The sequence below is a fragment of the Lissotriton helveticus genome, chromosome 9 (assembly GCF_964261635.1).
Source record: "Lissotriton helveticus chromosome 9, aLisHel1.1, whole genome shotgun sequence".
Lineage (NCBI taxonomy): Eukaryota > Metazoa > Chordata > Amphibia > Caudata > Salamandridae > Lissotriton > Lissotriton helveticus.
Window position 1 is genome coordinate 497,744,014 of NC_136070.1, and position 16,639 is coordinate 497,760,652.

At 49.1% G+C, this 16,639-nt stretch overlaps 1 protein-coding gene across 1 annotated transcript; it reads left to right on the forward strand.

Annotated features, from left to right (window-relative positions):
• Positions 1–3,118: 3,118 nt before the first annotated feature.
• Positions 3,119–3,988, forward strand: LOC144783204 (syncytin-A-like). Its single transcript, XM_078662301.1, has 2 exons — positions 3,119–3,137; positions 3,231–3,988. Exons 1-2 carry the CDS (start codon positions 3,119–3,121, stop codon positions 3,986–3,988), a joined length of 777 nt encoding a protein of 258 aa, XP_078518427.1.
• Positions 3,989–16,639: the final 12,651 nt, after the last annotated feature.

Consider the following 16,639-nt stretch of genomic DNA (forward strand, 5'->3'; position numbering starts at 1 on the left):
TCTCTGGGGATCCATCGGAAGATCTTAAGGAGCATGCGCAAGGTGTTGAAGCAGGATGACGAGACGGCATTGACTTGTCTGGTCATCGAGAGGGAGGAGTCCAGGATGAAGCCCAGGTTACGTGCATGGTCTGTTGGCTTGGGGGTGGTGCCCAGGGCAGGGGGCCACCATGAGTCGTCCCAGGCAGAGGGGGATGATTCCAGGATGAGGACTTCCGTCTTGTCTGAGTTCAGTTTCAGGCGGCTGTTCTTCATCCACTCGGCGACGTCTGTCATACCTTCGTGTAGGCTGGCTCTGGTGGTGGCGGGGTTTTTGGTGAGGGAGAGGATCAGCTGGGTGTCGTCGGCGTAGGAGATGATATTGAGGTTGTGTTGGCATGCGATGGCTGCGAGGGCCCGACTGTTTGGATATGAACTCACCCTGTTAAATGAGCACATAACTATTCAAAGCTGAACCACTCTGAATTCCGCTACACTCTTACCCCTACCTGATACCGACCCCCTCACTCAGCTACCACATCATGATTGCGTATTCCGAACAGAAGCAGAAACCAAGGGAAGGGTGGACCTTAAAGATACAGCCTTACCAGATGCAGAAGACCACATGTGGGTAGACGGTTCTTGCCTGAAACTCCCAAATGGCACCACATCTGCAGCCTATTCTGTCGCAATAGCACTTACAGTAGTTGAGACTGCCCGAATATTACAGAAATCAGCCCAAGCGGCAGAGATAACAGCAGTTACGTGCGCTTGCATCCTCAGTACAGGCATGACTGTAAACATCTACACCGACAGTCAGTATGCTTTTGGGGTAGTACATAATTTTGCACTACTGTGGAAAGAAAGAGGGTTTCTCACTTCTCATGGGACGCCTATACAACATGGTGAATTGGTTAATGCCCTTTTGGAAGCCTTCACTCTCCCTGCTAAGATAGCGGTGATCAAATGCGCGGTACACAAGAAAGTTATTGACGAAGTAGGGCAGGGGAACGCTCTGGCAGACAGCACAGCCAGGAACACATCCTTAGGAATACTACCTGCACCAATGTATGTCCGAAAATCACAAGCTGAGAAATGGCATGATGCCAGACAACGGATTATTGACATACAAGAATCGGCTGCCATAGAGGAAAAAGAACAGTGGGACCATCCCAAATTGTGACCCCTGGCCGAGCGATTTGTCAAGTACTGTCTGACCTGTTTAAGATACAATGTGGGAAAGGGAACAAAGGTTCCGACAGCAGGATTTGCACTGCCCTCTGCCCCTTTCGAAGTCCTCCAGATGGATTATATCCAAATGAACAGAGTTAACAGCTACAAGTATGTCTTGGTGGTGTTCTGTGCATTCAGTAAATGGGTGGAAGCATACCCCACCAAGGATAATACTGCCATTACTACAGCTAAAGTCCTCCTGAAGGAATTCTTTCTCCGGTATGGCCTTTGTAGATTGATGCAAAGTGATCGAGGATCACATTTCATCAGCCAGACAATCAAACATATCTTAGAGGGACTAGGGGTCAAGCAAAAATTCCACGCTGCATTTCACCCACAGGCAGCAGGATTAGTGGAATGTTATAATGGAATCCTGCAGGAGACATAAGCTAAGATAACATCTGAGACAGGATTGAATTGGGTAAATGCTCTACCTCTAGCTCTGCTGTCTATACGATCAGTCCCACATTCTAAGTCACACCTTATGCCTTACGAGACAGTTTTTGGTAGACCTATGAATATTTGGAATGCCCCATCTACGAAATCCCTGACTGACCTTCTTCAGGAAGTGTTGACTGATTATCTGTATGAACTCATTAAAACAATGTCTTTACTCCATGAACAGGTCCAGGCCTCCGTCACAGACAGATCTTAGGGCCCTGGCCATGATATCAAACCGGGAGACTTCGTCTTGGTGAAGAACTTTGCACACACCCAGTCTCTGTAGCCTCGCTGGAGGGTCCCTTGCAGGTGCTGCTGGCAACAAGAAAGGCCTTGCGAGTAGAGGGAAAGAAATCCTGGGTCCACGCCTCCCACTGCAGAAAAGTGGATCCCATAACTGAAGACAACTTGAAAGTACACAAAGAAGTTCTGACCCACAACAGACCAATATACTGTTACTCAGATTCTGAACCTGAACTAGAACTTTGTGACGAGGGAACAGACGGATACTACCTCCGATCCAAGGCTAAGCTGAAGAACCAGCCCAGCTCCAAGGGCCATTAGTACTCCATTGTCCAGTGCTGCAGGGCGGTAGTGAAACCTGACTGAGGGTCCTGGGTACCCCTAGTAGTGGGTTACTGGGGCAAATATTGGTCAGTGAAGCAACCAACAACTATCGGCGGCTATTAGGGACATTGCAGTACTCTCGGGACACTTGTAGAGCTATTATGGCTGGAGGTTACGATGATGTGGGACCAATCTCCCCAAAACCCGGATATGTCACGATCCATCCTATTCATGAGTACCAAAGACTACGCACTAACTTGAACAATGATCACCAACAAGGGCCATCATCCAGGTCTGACAATGTTCCCCTCAATGAGGAAAACAGTCAACGACACAGGAACTGTATGGATCCAGAGGTCACATGGACCTGTGATACTACCCCCACGCTGAAGAAAGCTAGAATGAGAGTTTACAGTACCCGGACCATAGTAATGATTGTTCTGACTACGCTAGCTATTTTGTTCAGTGTGATGTTCTGGATTATTGAAGAAACAGCTCCAGCCCGTCACACTGTCCTGCCTCACACCCCACAACCATCTGAAGTCCCTGAACATTCGTATGTTCCGTGACCTGATTGACCTGATTCTCACTTCAACTGACATTCTGAATTCAGTAATAATACTTTCATCCAAATGCTGCACCAGTTTAATCAAGTTGCTGGTGCAACTGACTGTTATGTTTGTGGACTTCTACCTCATGCAACTCAACACACTGTACAGTTCTTAGTGTTCCCTGCCTCATCTGCTTATACTTGTACTCTGATGTACAACCTGACAAACGTCTTTCCTTCACATGGCAAAGCTGGCAACCTTACCACATTCCAGCCCTTTCTTTGGACATTCCATGCCCACAACAATACCATCTGTAATGCCTCTGACTCAGCACCAATGCGTACCATCATGTTCACCCCTATGCGAGGTACGTGGGGTTACACTTTAGTTACCATTCGAGCTAAAACAGTTGCCATTTCTGTCACGCCACGCACTGGTACATTATGTCGGCAAGGCTGAGGAAAAACACCAGTAGGAGTCAGTCTATGCAATATTACAATTACTTATGACAATTTTACCCCATATCTCCACCTTCCTACAGAATTGCATTTTGTGTGTGGAAACAAAGCTTACACGTGGTTACCTCCTGACTGGAGTGGTAAATGCTACATTACTTTCCTCTTACCACCAACTTTCAACAGAGACAATATGTACCACCGCCAAAGAAGACAATTGCCAGATGTGGACCAGACAGACACCACAGGTCAACGGTTCTATGATGCTATGAAAGGACTGTTGCTGTACTGGGGTCCTATGTCCAACAGCCTCCAGATCAGAAGACTAACCAGAGTCCTTGAAACAACAATTAATGTGACTGCAGAAATACTGACCAACTACTCTGCCAAACTTGATGCCACCCGCATGGTTGCCCTCCAAAATCGTATGGTGCTGGACGTCATCTTAGCAGATAGGGGAGGAGCCTGCCGCAACATCGGTGCAAGCTGTTGTGTGTATTTTCCTCATTCGTCACCATCAGTAGATGATGCTATCTCCAAGCTTCACCGAATAACCTCCGAAATACATCAAGAAACTGAATCTTCCTGGACTTGGAGCTCTGGATTCTGGCAACTACTCGTCTCCTGGGGCTGGAAAATGATAACAATCTTACTGACTCCGCTAGCTCTCTTGTTCTTCTGCTGTCTGTGCATCCAATGTGGCCCGCACACTGTTCTATCTGTGCTATCGGATGTACACCACCTACCACGCCGCCTCAACTGACCAAAGATAGTAAAATACTATATCAACAACCTGTAGATGAACTTATGCGGATCGATATTGACTGTGGTGTTGCCCATGGCAAAAGGAGGGACTGTAAAACCTGGAGTTGCCATGTGCCCCACCATCTTTGTGACTACAGCGTCCATTTCACCTCTGTTCCACTAACCACGTACATGTCGACCTGCACTCGAGCTGACCTTTTCCCCGCACCCATGCTAAAATGTTCCAGGAATGTTGGGATGGTAGATGACCTGCCCGGGGGGTTCATTCCTGTTCCCACTACTCGGCAAGATGCAGGTGATGTGCCTAAGGCTTAGACTGCCCCATTCCTGCATCAAGCTCCGTGACAAAGGGCAGGTGATCTATATCTCCATCTCCGCAGGCTATATAGACTTTCTGCATTCATTCTCTTGCGAGGGGAGTCTCCACATCCTATAAAGGATGTGGACAGTCTCCAATTACCTACCTCCAGTGGATCACGGACACTTTTCCATCTCTAAAGATTCCTGTGTAAGAATAATAAACCTGTGTTTCTTCACTCCCAGTGGTGTGGTCTCCCATTTTTTAACGTACTTGGAGGAAGCTGTGGACTTGGGTGCTTCCTGCACCGCTGGGTGGTCTACTTCTAAGACCCCCCGGTTCTACAGCATTCTAGATTCATCCATTCACTCTACAGCCACGGGATGTTTATAAAATGAGTGCTGCTAGATTGGGTACTAGTAACACCAATTGCGTTAATAAGCCAGGATAACCCATCGTGCTTTTCACCTGCTCCACTATTGCTCTGTCTCTGTCAATACCAAATTTAAGGTGAACTAACTTTTGTCTGATAGAGGATCTGGTGAAATAATAAAGTCTACTGTGGATTCCTACACTTCTTACTTCAATTATAGATGATAGGTCTGTTGTTACTATTAGGAAAATATAAATTCCCAAGTAACAGCCACATTAATATATGTATAACGTCAAATCCCCCTCAAATTTTGCATGTGTAGCCATGGTTTGAATGCTTTATTCAGAGTGGAGAAGGATGCCAATAATGTGTGTGAATGAGTGTGTGAACCAGGTTGCTATGAAGAAGAGCATCTAGATTGTGGTCTGTGATGATGTAGGTCTATGTCAGGTATATGACATATTGCTGAGTGTCAATTGAGAAGCATAAGCTGAAGATGGTGTGAGGTGAATGGTGTGTGCATTTTAGTGAGTAGTATGTGGATGAGACTGTTGGAGTTAGATGTGTGAGTATAGTGAGTATGGTTGTGGTGGTTTTAGTTTGACAGTGGGAATGGTGTGTGTAGTAGTGTTTGAGAGACAGAATGATGTATGACTTAGTTTAGCTGCAGGGGTTCTGGCCCAAAGTCCTTCAGGTACAAAAAGGCACAAAAGGTGACACCCTTGTTTAAAAAGCCCTTAGCTTGAGATTCATGGACAAGGAATGCCCTTTGTGCAGGCCTTTGAAGGGTGAGGAGTATGGTAAAATCTATTCATGTCGCTTCCTGACAGTTGGAGGCATATCACTTTCTATTGAGATGGATGCTGGGAAATATGGAAATGTTTTATTACTGCCGTGGATGTTTGGAAATGAAGTCTGCTTGCCTGGCTTCTTCTTTTCATATGGTTTTGATATAAAAACCAGTGATGTCACTACCTGTACAGATGGATGCTGGGAAATACTGTAATGTCACTTCCTGTTGAGATGAATGCTAGGAAATCCACACATCTTTTTGTTGAGATGCATGCTCGGATAGAAGAAACATGGCTCCTTAAAAATTATGAGTACCAAATTAGGATTCATTTTGTTCATCTGCAAATAAAGGCAAGATAAATCAGTGATATGTGGATCTTATAGAATTCGGCTGTTCAAAAATTCTGCTGAGTATTGAGAAATGACTGATATGCGTGTGGCTCTAATAACATTGACAAGGCTTCAACAAGGTCTGATAATTATTCATGTATTTTTTGCACCCAAGTCGAGTACATAATAAAATTATCCCAAATTTCCCTAGAAAATACTGCTTCAGATCATTTAAAAAAAAGTTTTATATTTAAGTTGGTATTTTGTCACAAAAGCATCTGGTGATATACCAGTGGATCCATTTATGGTGGCACTGAATTTGGCAGATCTCAGATGAAATTTTCATTATTGAGCTTTGGCTGCACTGTTAACATTAAATATAACCACTTTCTACAATTTGCTGTTTCACAGTTTCAGTCAGCTGAGTGACCTAATTGCTACCCTGCTAACTATTCAGTTAGTGAGAGGGAGGAATTCCTGAGTCATTACTGCAGCATAAGGATATGGATTACTTTGCCCTAACTTTGATATCCTTTGATTTACTAGCCATCCACTTATATGATCTAATTAGGACCATTCAGCTACTACCTTCAGTTACTGGAAATATGTCCTACTGACCTATCAACATTACATTTCACACAACCAATTGGGCCTTAAAGAAATCCCAAGGATGAAGCCCATCAGCTGTTGTTAGAAACTGCAATCACATTAATGTACAAAGTGAGACAAAGAAAACAATCTGTGGCATCTAGATTTTGATTATGACTGCTCTAACCAATACTCTCATGTTTTCTGTGTCTCAGCGTTTGAGCATTCACCACTGATTAGCACCCAGTAACTACAACTGTGGTTACACCCCAATCTAATGTTAGCAGGAACTAACTAATCACTCTTATCAATCATTGGATTTCCCCTTGAGATTTTTACAGTGTCTGTAGATTCGATGATAGGAGAAAGCTTTTCTTTTCTTTTCTTACCCATGTGAATGTTCAGGTGTTAGAGGAGAGATTCACCATTTGGCTATGAATTTTAATGTATTGAACAAACCAGATCATGACCGTCAGCCTCAAAATGTAGTTTTGCAGTTACCTACATGTTCTGAGTGCATCTAACATAATCATCAAATCTTAATCTATAGAGGTTGGCCCAATCTAGGATTCATGAAATATGAAAGGCTCATCAATTCTGTTTCAGTCCAGGAAGCAAGGCCTACAATTGTAAATATCAGAATGACGATCACTAGGGTGTGCACTGTGATGCAATTCCTTATGGAAGATCACCAATTCATATGCTGGGCAAAAAGTATTACCTATATCTAAGTGTAATCTATGGGTTCGTAAGGAATTCAGCACACAAAGACAACATCGTAGGCATCAAATTGGAGTAACTTCATGGGGCGGGTTAATCTCTAGTTATAGTTAAAGGCATCCTTTCAAGCAACTCAGACACATTTACAAGACCTCGGTTATTCCTAAAAAGAAAAATCTTTTTTGAGCCAAACCAGGATGCATTGTTAAGAATCTTAAGGAAAAAACAATCTAAGACATTTTGGAGCGTGGGAGCCTATGGAAGCATAACCCATGTTAATAAAATAACAAGGGACATGAGAAAGACATGTCAACAATTTGATTTTGGATCACTCCAATTGCATAGTATTCACTAGAGAAGCTGCTTTTTTATGAACCCATTTGTAATACTTAAAGCCTGATATCTATCTTTTCCTCCAGTAAACCCTCTAGGATGATCGGTCCCGATATGGGGAAGGCATTAAAATTCAGCTCCTTCCCAGATGGCGGACCTCTATACTCATTCCTGTTTGCAGGAGTAATTAATGCTGGAGTAGAACTAAAAACATTGAGAGTAGCTCTGATAATAAATATTGCCATGGTCTTCTGGGCACTATCAGTTGCTTAATAAAGCTGCACATTTTCTGCCTCGGAGACTGTACATCCACAGATACACATATTGTTCTGCTGTGATTAATTTTGCCCTGAGCTAAGGTGCCTTTTTATGGTGTTTGATAGGACCTATTTCTTCCTTTTAATGGTACAGGTGCTTGGTTGGATATAAAACAATACATTAGACAATGCCTGTTATGCGGTATGTTACAGAATCTACTCAACATTTTCTCTTGCTTTGTTATGAAACAGATTGAGAAGTCAATGTATGCAATCTTAAATAAATTGATAAAAATGCAATACAACAGAAATGTGGCTACACTTTTTAAGGTTATAATATCTTAATTGATGTGTACATCTTATTATGAGGCACATTTTATTAATTAACTTTCTGGATTTGTGTAATAAACTTATAACTCATGATAAAGTAGAGTAAAGATTTTAAATCCTGCAGGTAAAATTGCGTTCCACTTGTTGGAGCACTCCTTATGTACTAGACAAACACAAATTGACAGATATGTTATTTGTAATTTGACCCCAGTTCTGGGTAATGGTGCCCTAAATTTGATTATTTAACTCAAACCATGAAAGCTCTGATTTTGGCTCAGCCTCAGAATACGGACTGTGAAGCTCCATACAACAGATGCACTATTACAGCTACACATATCATAAACCTTCTCTTGCTAAAAGGGTCAAGGCCAGTCAGGATTGAAAGTTGCCAATTTTGGGGACAACACAAATCTCCAATGGATTATTCAGCTCACTGTCTGTCATTGAGCTTGAGTGTGAAGTGTTTGCTGGCAGTATCCTATTTGGTAGGCTACCGTCACATGAGCTTCAATCAAACGACTATGATCACATGCAAGAGGCCCAGAAATGGTGGGCCTTGATAGAAGGTCCCCTTTAAATCTGGCAGTTCTAGGTCTGGCCAAGATAGTGACTGGAGCAGTTGCAGCTTAGTGAGCTCCGGAGCAGCCTCCCAAATAATCTTTAAGGATCCTTCACAATCCAACCAAAATGCCATTTTAACCGATTGCCAGTATCGCAAAAAGAAGGTGGTACCTGACGGGGAGTGGAGCAGAGCTGCAATGCACCAGAGGCTGAGTATCGGTGACAGGAAAGCATTGCTGTGGAGCGGGGCCCGAGATGAGGCCTCCAGGGGGGGGGGGAAGCGGGGTGCCTGCTGTGCCTGATAGTGAGATCCTGCCAGAGCTCTCTGCGGCACTCTTGGGAGATCCCCTCTGCTGACTGGGCTCGCAGTGAGCACGGAGACTCAGAGAGGGCGGCCTGGGGATGGTGAACAACACTTACAACAAAACTTTTACAACGCACTACCATTACAACGCGGTCATTACAACGCAAACTATTACAACGCATTGCTCTGGGGGGCGCTCTAGGATAGGGAATAGGTTATTTACTATCCAATAACCTTCCCTATTGTCCATGGGGACTGGAGTTGGAATAGTAAATTAAACTATTCACTATCCAGCACCCCAAAGCGCTATGCGTTGTAATGGACGGCGATGTAAAAAACGCGTTGTAAAGGCAGGCGTTGTAATAGCCTGCGTTGTAACGTCATACATCCAGCCGAACACCGACAGGGGGTGGGGAAAAACCCTGCCGTACCTTACACTCGGGGCAGGGGACGTTGGATTGAGTACTCGGCCCGGATAGGGAGCGCATCTCGGCTCCGGATGGATGTCTCGTGCACGCCCCCGCATGCAGAGTCAGCGGGACGGATCTACGCTACTGCATCCCATAACGCCTCTGTCACACTACCGCGCAAGTGGCCCCAATACTCCACTTATGATGTTCACCACCCACCATTTATCACCCATAGAGAGAGTCCGTCGACCTCCCTCCTCGAGGGCTCCCACGACTTGGGCACGCCCCCACCTGCAGACTCCGTGGGATGGTTCCAGTGGGAGGCGGTCGGCACCCACCAGCTGGCCGGGGGGGCGGACGTGACTCGAGGTGTGGTGCCTCAGAGTGCATTGAGCGCATGAGAAGGGCAGCACTTGGATTGCAGCCCCCGCGAAGGTGCCAGAGGTGAGGAGCCACACGTGGGGCAAACGTATGCTACAACAGGGGGACAGAGTGCCAGAGGTGTGGTAGCTGGTGACGTGGACAGACACTGGGGGTCACCTCAAATGCAGTTAGGCCTGGAAGTCGCTACAGGGGCAAGTAGCAGGCCTGAGGAGTAGGGGGATAAAAAGGACAACACCAAAAAACAAGAATACACACTGTCCCCCCAGCCTCAAGCATAAAGAAGGCTAATTTGGGCCCACCCTTCTCCCACACTGGATCCTCAGCTATGATAGCACAAAAGAACACGGGGAGATGGAAATGGATGCCTGGGGGTCCGACTCCTGCACCCCCACGTGGCTTATTAGAACTCATTGTCCACACAATTCAACGCAGGCTTGGTTCAAAAAGTGACGGAACACGAAAGGAGGCACACTCTGTGATGGGGACGATTCAGGAGTCCTGCAGATACTCACCCGCTGGGGAGAGTCGCTGGTCATACCCTAGACACTCGCTGCATAGTCCCCTATGATACTACACAGGATCACGAATATGGGGATGGACAGGCCCCAAAGAAATGCGCAGCAGACGAAAATGGACCAGTACACGTGCAGGGAGTCCCCCGAGGGCAGATCCGCTGCAAATGGAACTGGCGGGAGCTGGTTTGGCTGCACCAGAACCTACTGGAACACAGATACTTGCTGCAATGGAGGCTTCTGTAGAGAGCCACAAGGGCTCTCCTATACAATGTTGCAGATCCTACACGCATCCACGCATACCCAGGGGCGGGCTTGCACCGGGGTATAAATAAAAACAAGGTGGAAGACCGCTCGGGGTCTTTCCGGCTAATCAGCATACTAGTGTCTGTGTCCATTTGTATGAAGCTCCCTGCCACGTGTTAGGCCCCGACCTAACACTCCACACTGGCGACGAGGCCGGCTTACCTCCACGTGTGTCTGGCTGCCTCTGTCCACAGCTCCGCAGGGTGCCTGTTTCCTGCCACGGAGCCCACCCGCTTGTGCTCCTGCGCTATCCCGGCTCTGAGGCCTGCCCACGCGTCTCCCCGTCGGGAGCGCCCTCAGCTGGCGGGGCTCGCCGGTGGCCGAGTTCGTGGCTGTCTTCCCGTGAGGTGCGGTGAGTCTGCTCTTTGTCCAACCGCGCGCCTCGGTGCGGCCCTTCCACCTCCCCTGAGAGTCCTCAGTCGCGTAGAGGCCCGAAGGTGCCGGCGCACTCGTGATAAAAGGGGCGGAGCAACACGCTGCACACGCAGCAGAACAACACGTGGTCGCGGGAGACCCAAGGCTTACCCCCAGCAGCGCGAAGACCAGGATCTGCGCCGGGAAGGGTGGACGCTGCCCCCGGTCCCCGAAGGGAAGTGAAAGAAAAAAAAAACAACAAAGCTCCAACAAGCACGAGCAAAGTCAAGTGACTACACAGGCGCTTCTGGCCTCATTCACGCAGCGTGCCAGGCCCTCACTCTAGTGGGGCCTAGACAGGGAGCCCCAAACGGGGGGGAAGAGAATTAGCCCACGCCTCAGCATAGAACAAACAAGCCTTGGCCAGCCCAATCACCTGAGCAAGAGGTTTGGCGCACCGGGACCACTCAAGCAAACACAAGTAGGCCGGAAAGGGACTGAGTCATGTCCGTCACAGCGCCCGGAGCAGGCCAAGATGGGGCAGGGCAGAATCCACCTGCAGTGGTCGCCCCTCCACCTCCACCCGTGTTGATTGCACTGCTATCACCAGGCCAGAACCAGGCCGGAGCCACCGCCCAGATACCACCCAGCCACCTTCCCTCAGGCGCGGCGCCAATCCCCCCATTCAGCGAGGCGGCGGATCCTGCAACGGCGGCATCAAGATGGAAGGCGTGGGTCGGGACACTGAACCTCTACTTCAAAGGCACCAGAGAAACTGATGGGACAGTCAAGAGGTCACTTCTCATCCTGTATGGAGGTCCTGAGATCTACGATTTGTTCGAAACGCTTCCCAATACTGGACCCGAGCACGACTACGACGCTGCGGTCGCCGCGCTTAACACTCACTTTGATCCCCAACTCAACAACAACTTCGAGAAATTCAAATTCAAAAGAGCGTGGCAGACTGAGTCTGAATCCGTAGACATGAATTACGCCAGGCTGCGCCGGCTGGCCAGCACCTGCCCATTCACCAGCCCGAGGGAAGAAATCCGAGACCAAATCATAGTGGGCTGCCGGTCGAAGCTATTGAAGAAACTCATTCTCCGCCAACCAGGCATATCACTAAATGAGATACTAATTCTAGCGAGGTCGCATGAGTTGTCAGACGCGAGAGCGGAAGAGATGGAGGTGGCACTACGCACACCGGTAATCGCACCAGCAATGGCCAGGACAACGCCAATCAAGGAAGAGAGAGTCGACGCTATCCAGAGGAGAACCCCTGCAGGCCGCTCGCGAGCCACCACCTCCCGAGGGAACCAATGCGGATACTGTGGGGACGATCACCCAGCAACAGCTACGTGCGGTGCAAAAGGGAAGACGTGCCTAAAATGCGGACGACTAAACCACTTCGCCGTAGTCTGTCGAGGAGGAAAGTACAGACCAACAGGCCGAAGGCCCAGGATGGTGACGCAACGCATTCGAAAGCTGTCACTCGACCAAGAACTACCTCCCCCAGATAGCCAAGCCCAAGAGAGGCGACCTCAATAAGAAGACGATGAGGACGATGATGTCTATGTCGTCTCCTACGGCAGCAGGGCGTCCACCAAGAGGAGGCCACCGCCCATGTGCTCAATCTCCGTAGAAGGCACAGAGGTAAAAGCCCTCATAGACACGGGGGCCTCAGTAAACGTCATGGACTCAGACCAATATGACAAGATGTCTCCCAAGGGCCCTGTTGCACCTTCCACCGCCAGGATCTATACCTACGGCGGAACCGAGCCACTACCACTGAGGGGAGTAATCCAGACGACCATCGTAAATGGCGACTATTCCACTGAAACACGTTTTCACATCACGGAAGGGAAGAAGGGCACCCTCCTGAGCTGCCACACGGCAGAAGACCTTGGACTCGAGGCACACGCCGACATCCTGTTGAAGGATTTCCCAGCACTGTTCCACGGCCTCGGAAAACTTAAAGGGCGAAAGTTCAAGCTGCATATCGACACATCGGTCCGGCCAGTCGCCCTCCGACACAGACGGGTGCCATTTAACCTAAGATCCCAGGTAGAGGAAGAGCTCCAGAAATTGGAAGACCTTTGAGTGATAGAAAAGGTGTCGGGCCCGACACCCTGGGTTTCCCCGTTGGTAGTAGCGCCCAAACCAAAGCAACCTGGGGCGATCAGGCTGTGCGTGGACATGAGGTTGCCCAATGCAGCTGTCAAGCGGGAGAGACACATTACTCCCACCATGGATGACATAGTGACCGACCTAAATCGGGCGAAATGGTTCTCGAAACTAGACCTCAACTCAGGGTACCATCAACTCGAGCTAGAACCAGCGAGTAGGTATATAACCACCTTCTCCACCTATGTAGGACTTCGCCGCTACAGAAGGTTGAGCTTTGGCTTCTCCTCCGCCGCAGAGGTGTTTTTAGAACGCCATACGCGAAGTGTTATCCGGCCTGAGCGGAGTAATCAACCTCAGTGACGACATCCTGGTATACTCTGCGACACTTAAGGAACACCATGCACACTTGAGGGCAGCACTCAAAAGGCTCGAAGACAGTGGACTGACCCTTCACCGGTCAAAATGCTCTTTTTACCAAGAGTCGATAGATTTCTTTGGCTACACCTTCATGAGGGAAGGACTGAAAGTTGACCGCAAGAAAGCCGAAGCGATCAAGGCAGCGAGCACCCCATGGAACCCCTCCGAAGTACGCAGCTTCCTGGGCATGGCCACCTACTGTGGCCGGTTCATACTGAACCTGGCAGCTCACGCAGAGCCCCTCAGAGCCCTCATGCGTCTGGACCACAAGTGGGAGTGGACCGTAGCAGCAAACAAAGCCTTTCAGGACATCAAAGCAAATCTCCTGGACACGACCTTGATGGCATATTTCCAACCCCGTCGTAAAACGGAGCTGATTGTGGATGCCAGCCCAGTGGGCCTGGGAGCAGTGCTATTGCAAGAACACGGACCGGAGGTATGGAAGCCAGTAGCCTACGCCAGCAAAGCATTGTCCGACACCGAAACCCGGTATGCCCAAATCAAAAGAGAAGCCCAGGCCATAAAATGGGCGTGTCAGCACTTCCACCTATATCTGTGTGGCCAAGAATTCATTGTGGTGACGGACCACAAGCCGCTGCTGCCTTTGTTCGCGGGGTCCTCCAGGCTGGCATCCCCACGGATCGAGCGCTGGGCCGTCCAGCTACAGGGATACAACTTCAAGATTGTCTTCCGACCTGGAGCGCACAACCCCGCTGACTACCTATCCCGACATCCCGATGTCACCAGCCAATGTCTCCCGCAAGAAGAAGGAACGGAAGCCGAATAATTCGTCCACATGATCTCGCAAGCAGCGTGCTCAGAGACCATGACGTTGGAAGAGATCGGAGAAGCAACCGCACAGGATGAGACACTAGCGAGAGTTCGTCATGCTCTTGAAGGGAACCGCTGGGCCCATTTCCTAGATGGAGTACAAAACCTCCGTCTGGAAGTAAGCCACTCACGCCAACAGCTGTGGCAAATCCGCAGCGAGCTGAGCGTAGGGGACGAAGGAGTCATTCTCAGAGGACACTTGATTGTGATACCGGAGAGCCTTCAGCATAGGGTACTAGCACTGGCGCACATAGGTCACCAGGGAATGGCCAAAACGAAAGCCCGCCTGAGAAGCAAAGTATGGTTCCCAGCCATGGATTTTCTAGTTGACGAAACGGTAAGATCCTGCCATGCCTGCACCATCACTGGCAGCGACCCAGCCCCAGCACCGGTGATCACCGAAGACGCTCCAAGGGCGCCGTGGACCCAACTCAGCATAGATTTCGGGAGTTTCCTCGACGGCAGGCACACGCTAGTCCTTGTTGATGCATTCTCCAAATTCCCGGTGGTAGAAATAGTATCCTCAACGGCGTTTCCCCAAGTCAAGAAGGCCCTGAATCGCGTCTTCGCCACCATGGGACTCCCGGACGAGATTAAATCAGACAATGGGCCACGATTCCAGGGGAGAGAATTCCAGAACTATCTCGAAGGCCTCAGAATTAAACATCGAAAGATCACCCCTCAGTGGCCCCAGGCAAACGGGGAAGTTGAAAGGCTGATGAGGACAATCAATCGAGCCCTGAGGATCGCAGTAGACAATGGAGAGGACCCGGAAATGGCCCTCGATCAGTTCCTAGGGGCCTATCGGCAAACGCCGCACAGCACCACCAAATGTGCTCCTGCCCATGCACTATTCAAGAGAGCACCCCGAGACAGCATCCCGACAGACAGCACATGGATGCCTGAAGACAGGAATGATGAAGCCATTCAAGCTCGGAGGCGCGCCACCAATCAGAAGGCGAGTGAGGCACGTCATGCCAAGGAGCCTACACTGCAAAAGGGGGACACGGTGATCGTGCGAGATCGGCATCCGGGATGGAAGTTCCGAACGCCCTACGTGCCCGAGGTGTGGGTCGTAGACAAAGTCCAAGGGACCATGATCACCGCCAGGCGAAATGGACACGTGGTAACACGCAACGTGTCGTGTTTCAAGAAAACGAGAGAACTGGCTGGAAGGCAGGAAGCAACGGATTGTCAGGAGACTGGAGATGACGGTGGTCTGGATCTTGGAGGGTCGTTCCCAGGGTCACCGGTTGCAAGGCAGGATGGTGAGAGCTCACCCAGGGAAACACCACGAAACACCACGGTTGAGTACGGTCGGCCAAGTGGGACCCCAAGCGGTGGGAGTGAAGGGACAACCCCGGCTGGGGTTGCAGCATCTCCAGTTGCCGGAAGCCAACGTTACAACCTGCGAGCCAACCCGAGACCCAGCCAGAAGCTGAGAGACTTTGTCTCGACATCTCCCTGAGGCGAGGAGTTTGACCGCTGTAAGGACAGACTAAATTGAAGGAGGGATGTAGAGAGCCACACGGGCTCTCCTATACAATGTTTTCGATCCTACACGCATCCACGCATACCTCGGGCGGGCTCGCACCGGGGTATAAATAAACAAGGCGGAAGACCGCTCGGGGTCTTTCCGGCTAATCAGCATACTAGTGTCTGTGTCCATTTGTATGAAGCTCCCTGCCACGTGTTAGGCCCCGACCTAACACTCCACAGCTTCCATCCAACCATCCAGGTGAAAATAGATGCTGTCTCATTGGATGTTGGACTGCTGCGGGCTGATCTCCACACTGTTGCGGACCTCTCCTTGGCCACGGAACAAACGGTCAGCGGGCTGCAGATGGAAATTACCACATTAAAGTCAACGGTAACAGAGCTTGCGCCAAAGATGTCAGTCCTGGAATGCAGGGTGGAGGACGATTGAAGGACGCTCTCGCAGATATAACCGCTGTTTTGTTGAATTTCCTGAGGGAGTTGAGGGGTAAGAGCCAGAAATGTTCCTAGAAAAATGGATTAAGGAGGTATTCCCTGCGGCGACACTCTCACCCATCTTTATAGTTGAGATGTTTGAAGTGGGGATGCACAGATTGTTATTTAAGTGTCTACCCGGGGGAGGGAAGATCAAGTTGTTCAGTTTACGGACCTTCCCGGCAGCAGAAGAGTCAATATGCAGAGAGCACTACAAACGGACATGGCAGATGTGGTTTGGATGATATGGGGCAATACAAGATAATAACATGGAATGTGAGGGGGTTGAATTCCTTTACTAAATGATACCGAATACAAACGTACATGAGGAGGCAGGGCATTCAGATTGCTATGTTACAGGACACACATGCTTGACATAGAGACAAAGAAACTCCAGTGGAAGTGGAGAAGACGATTGTTTGCGTCCACTTACTTCCCATATGCGAGGGGA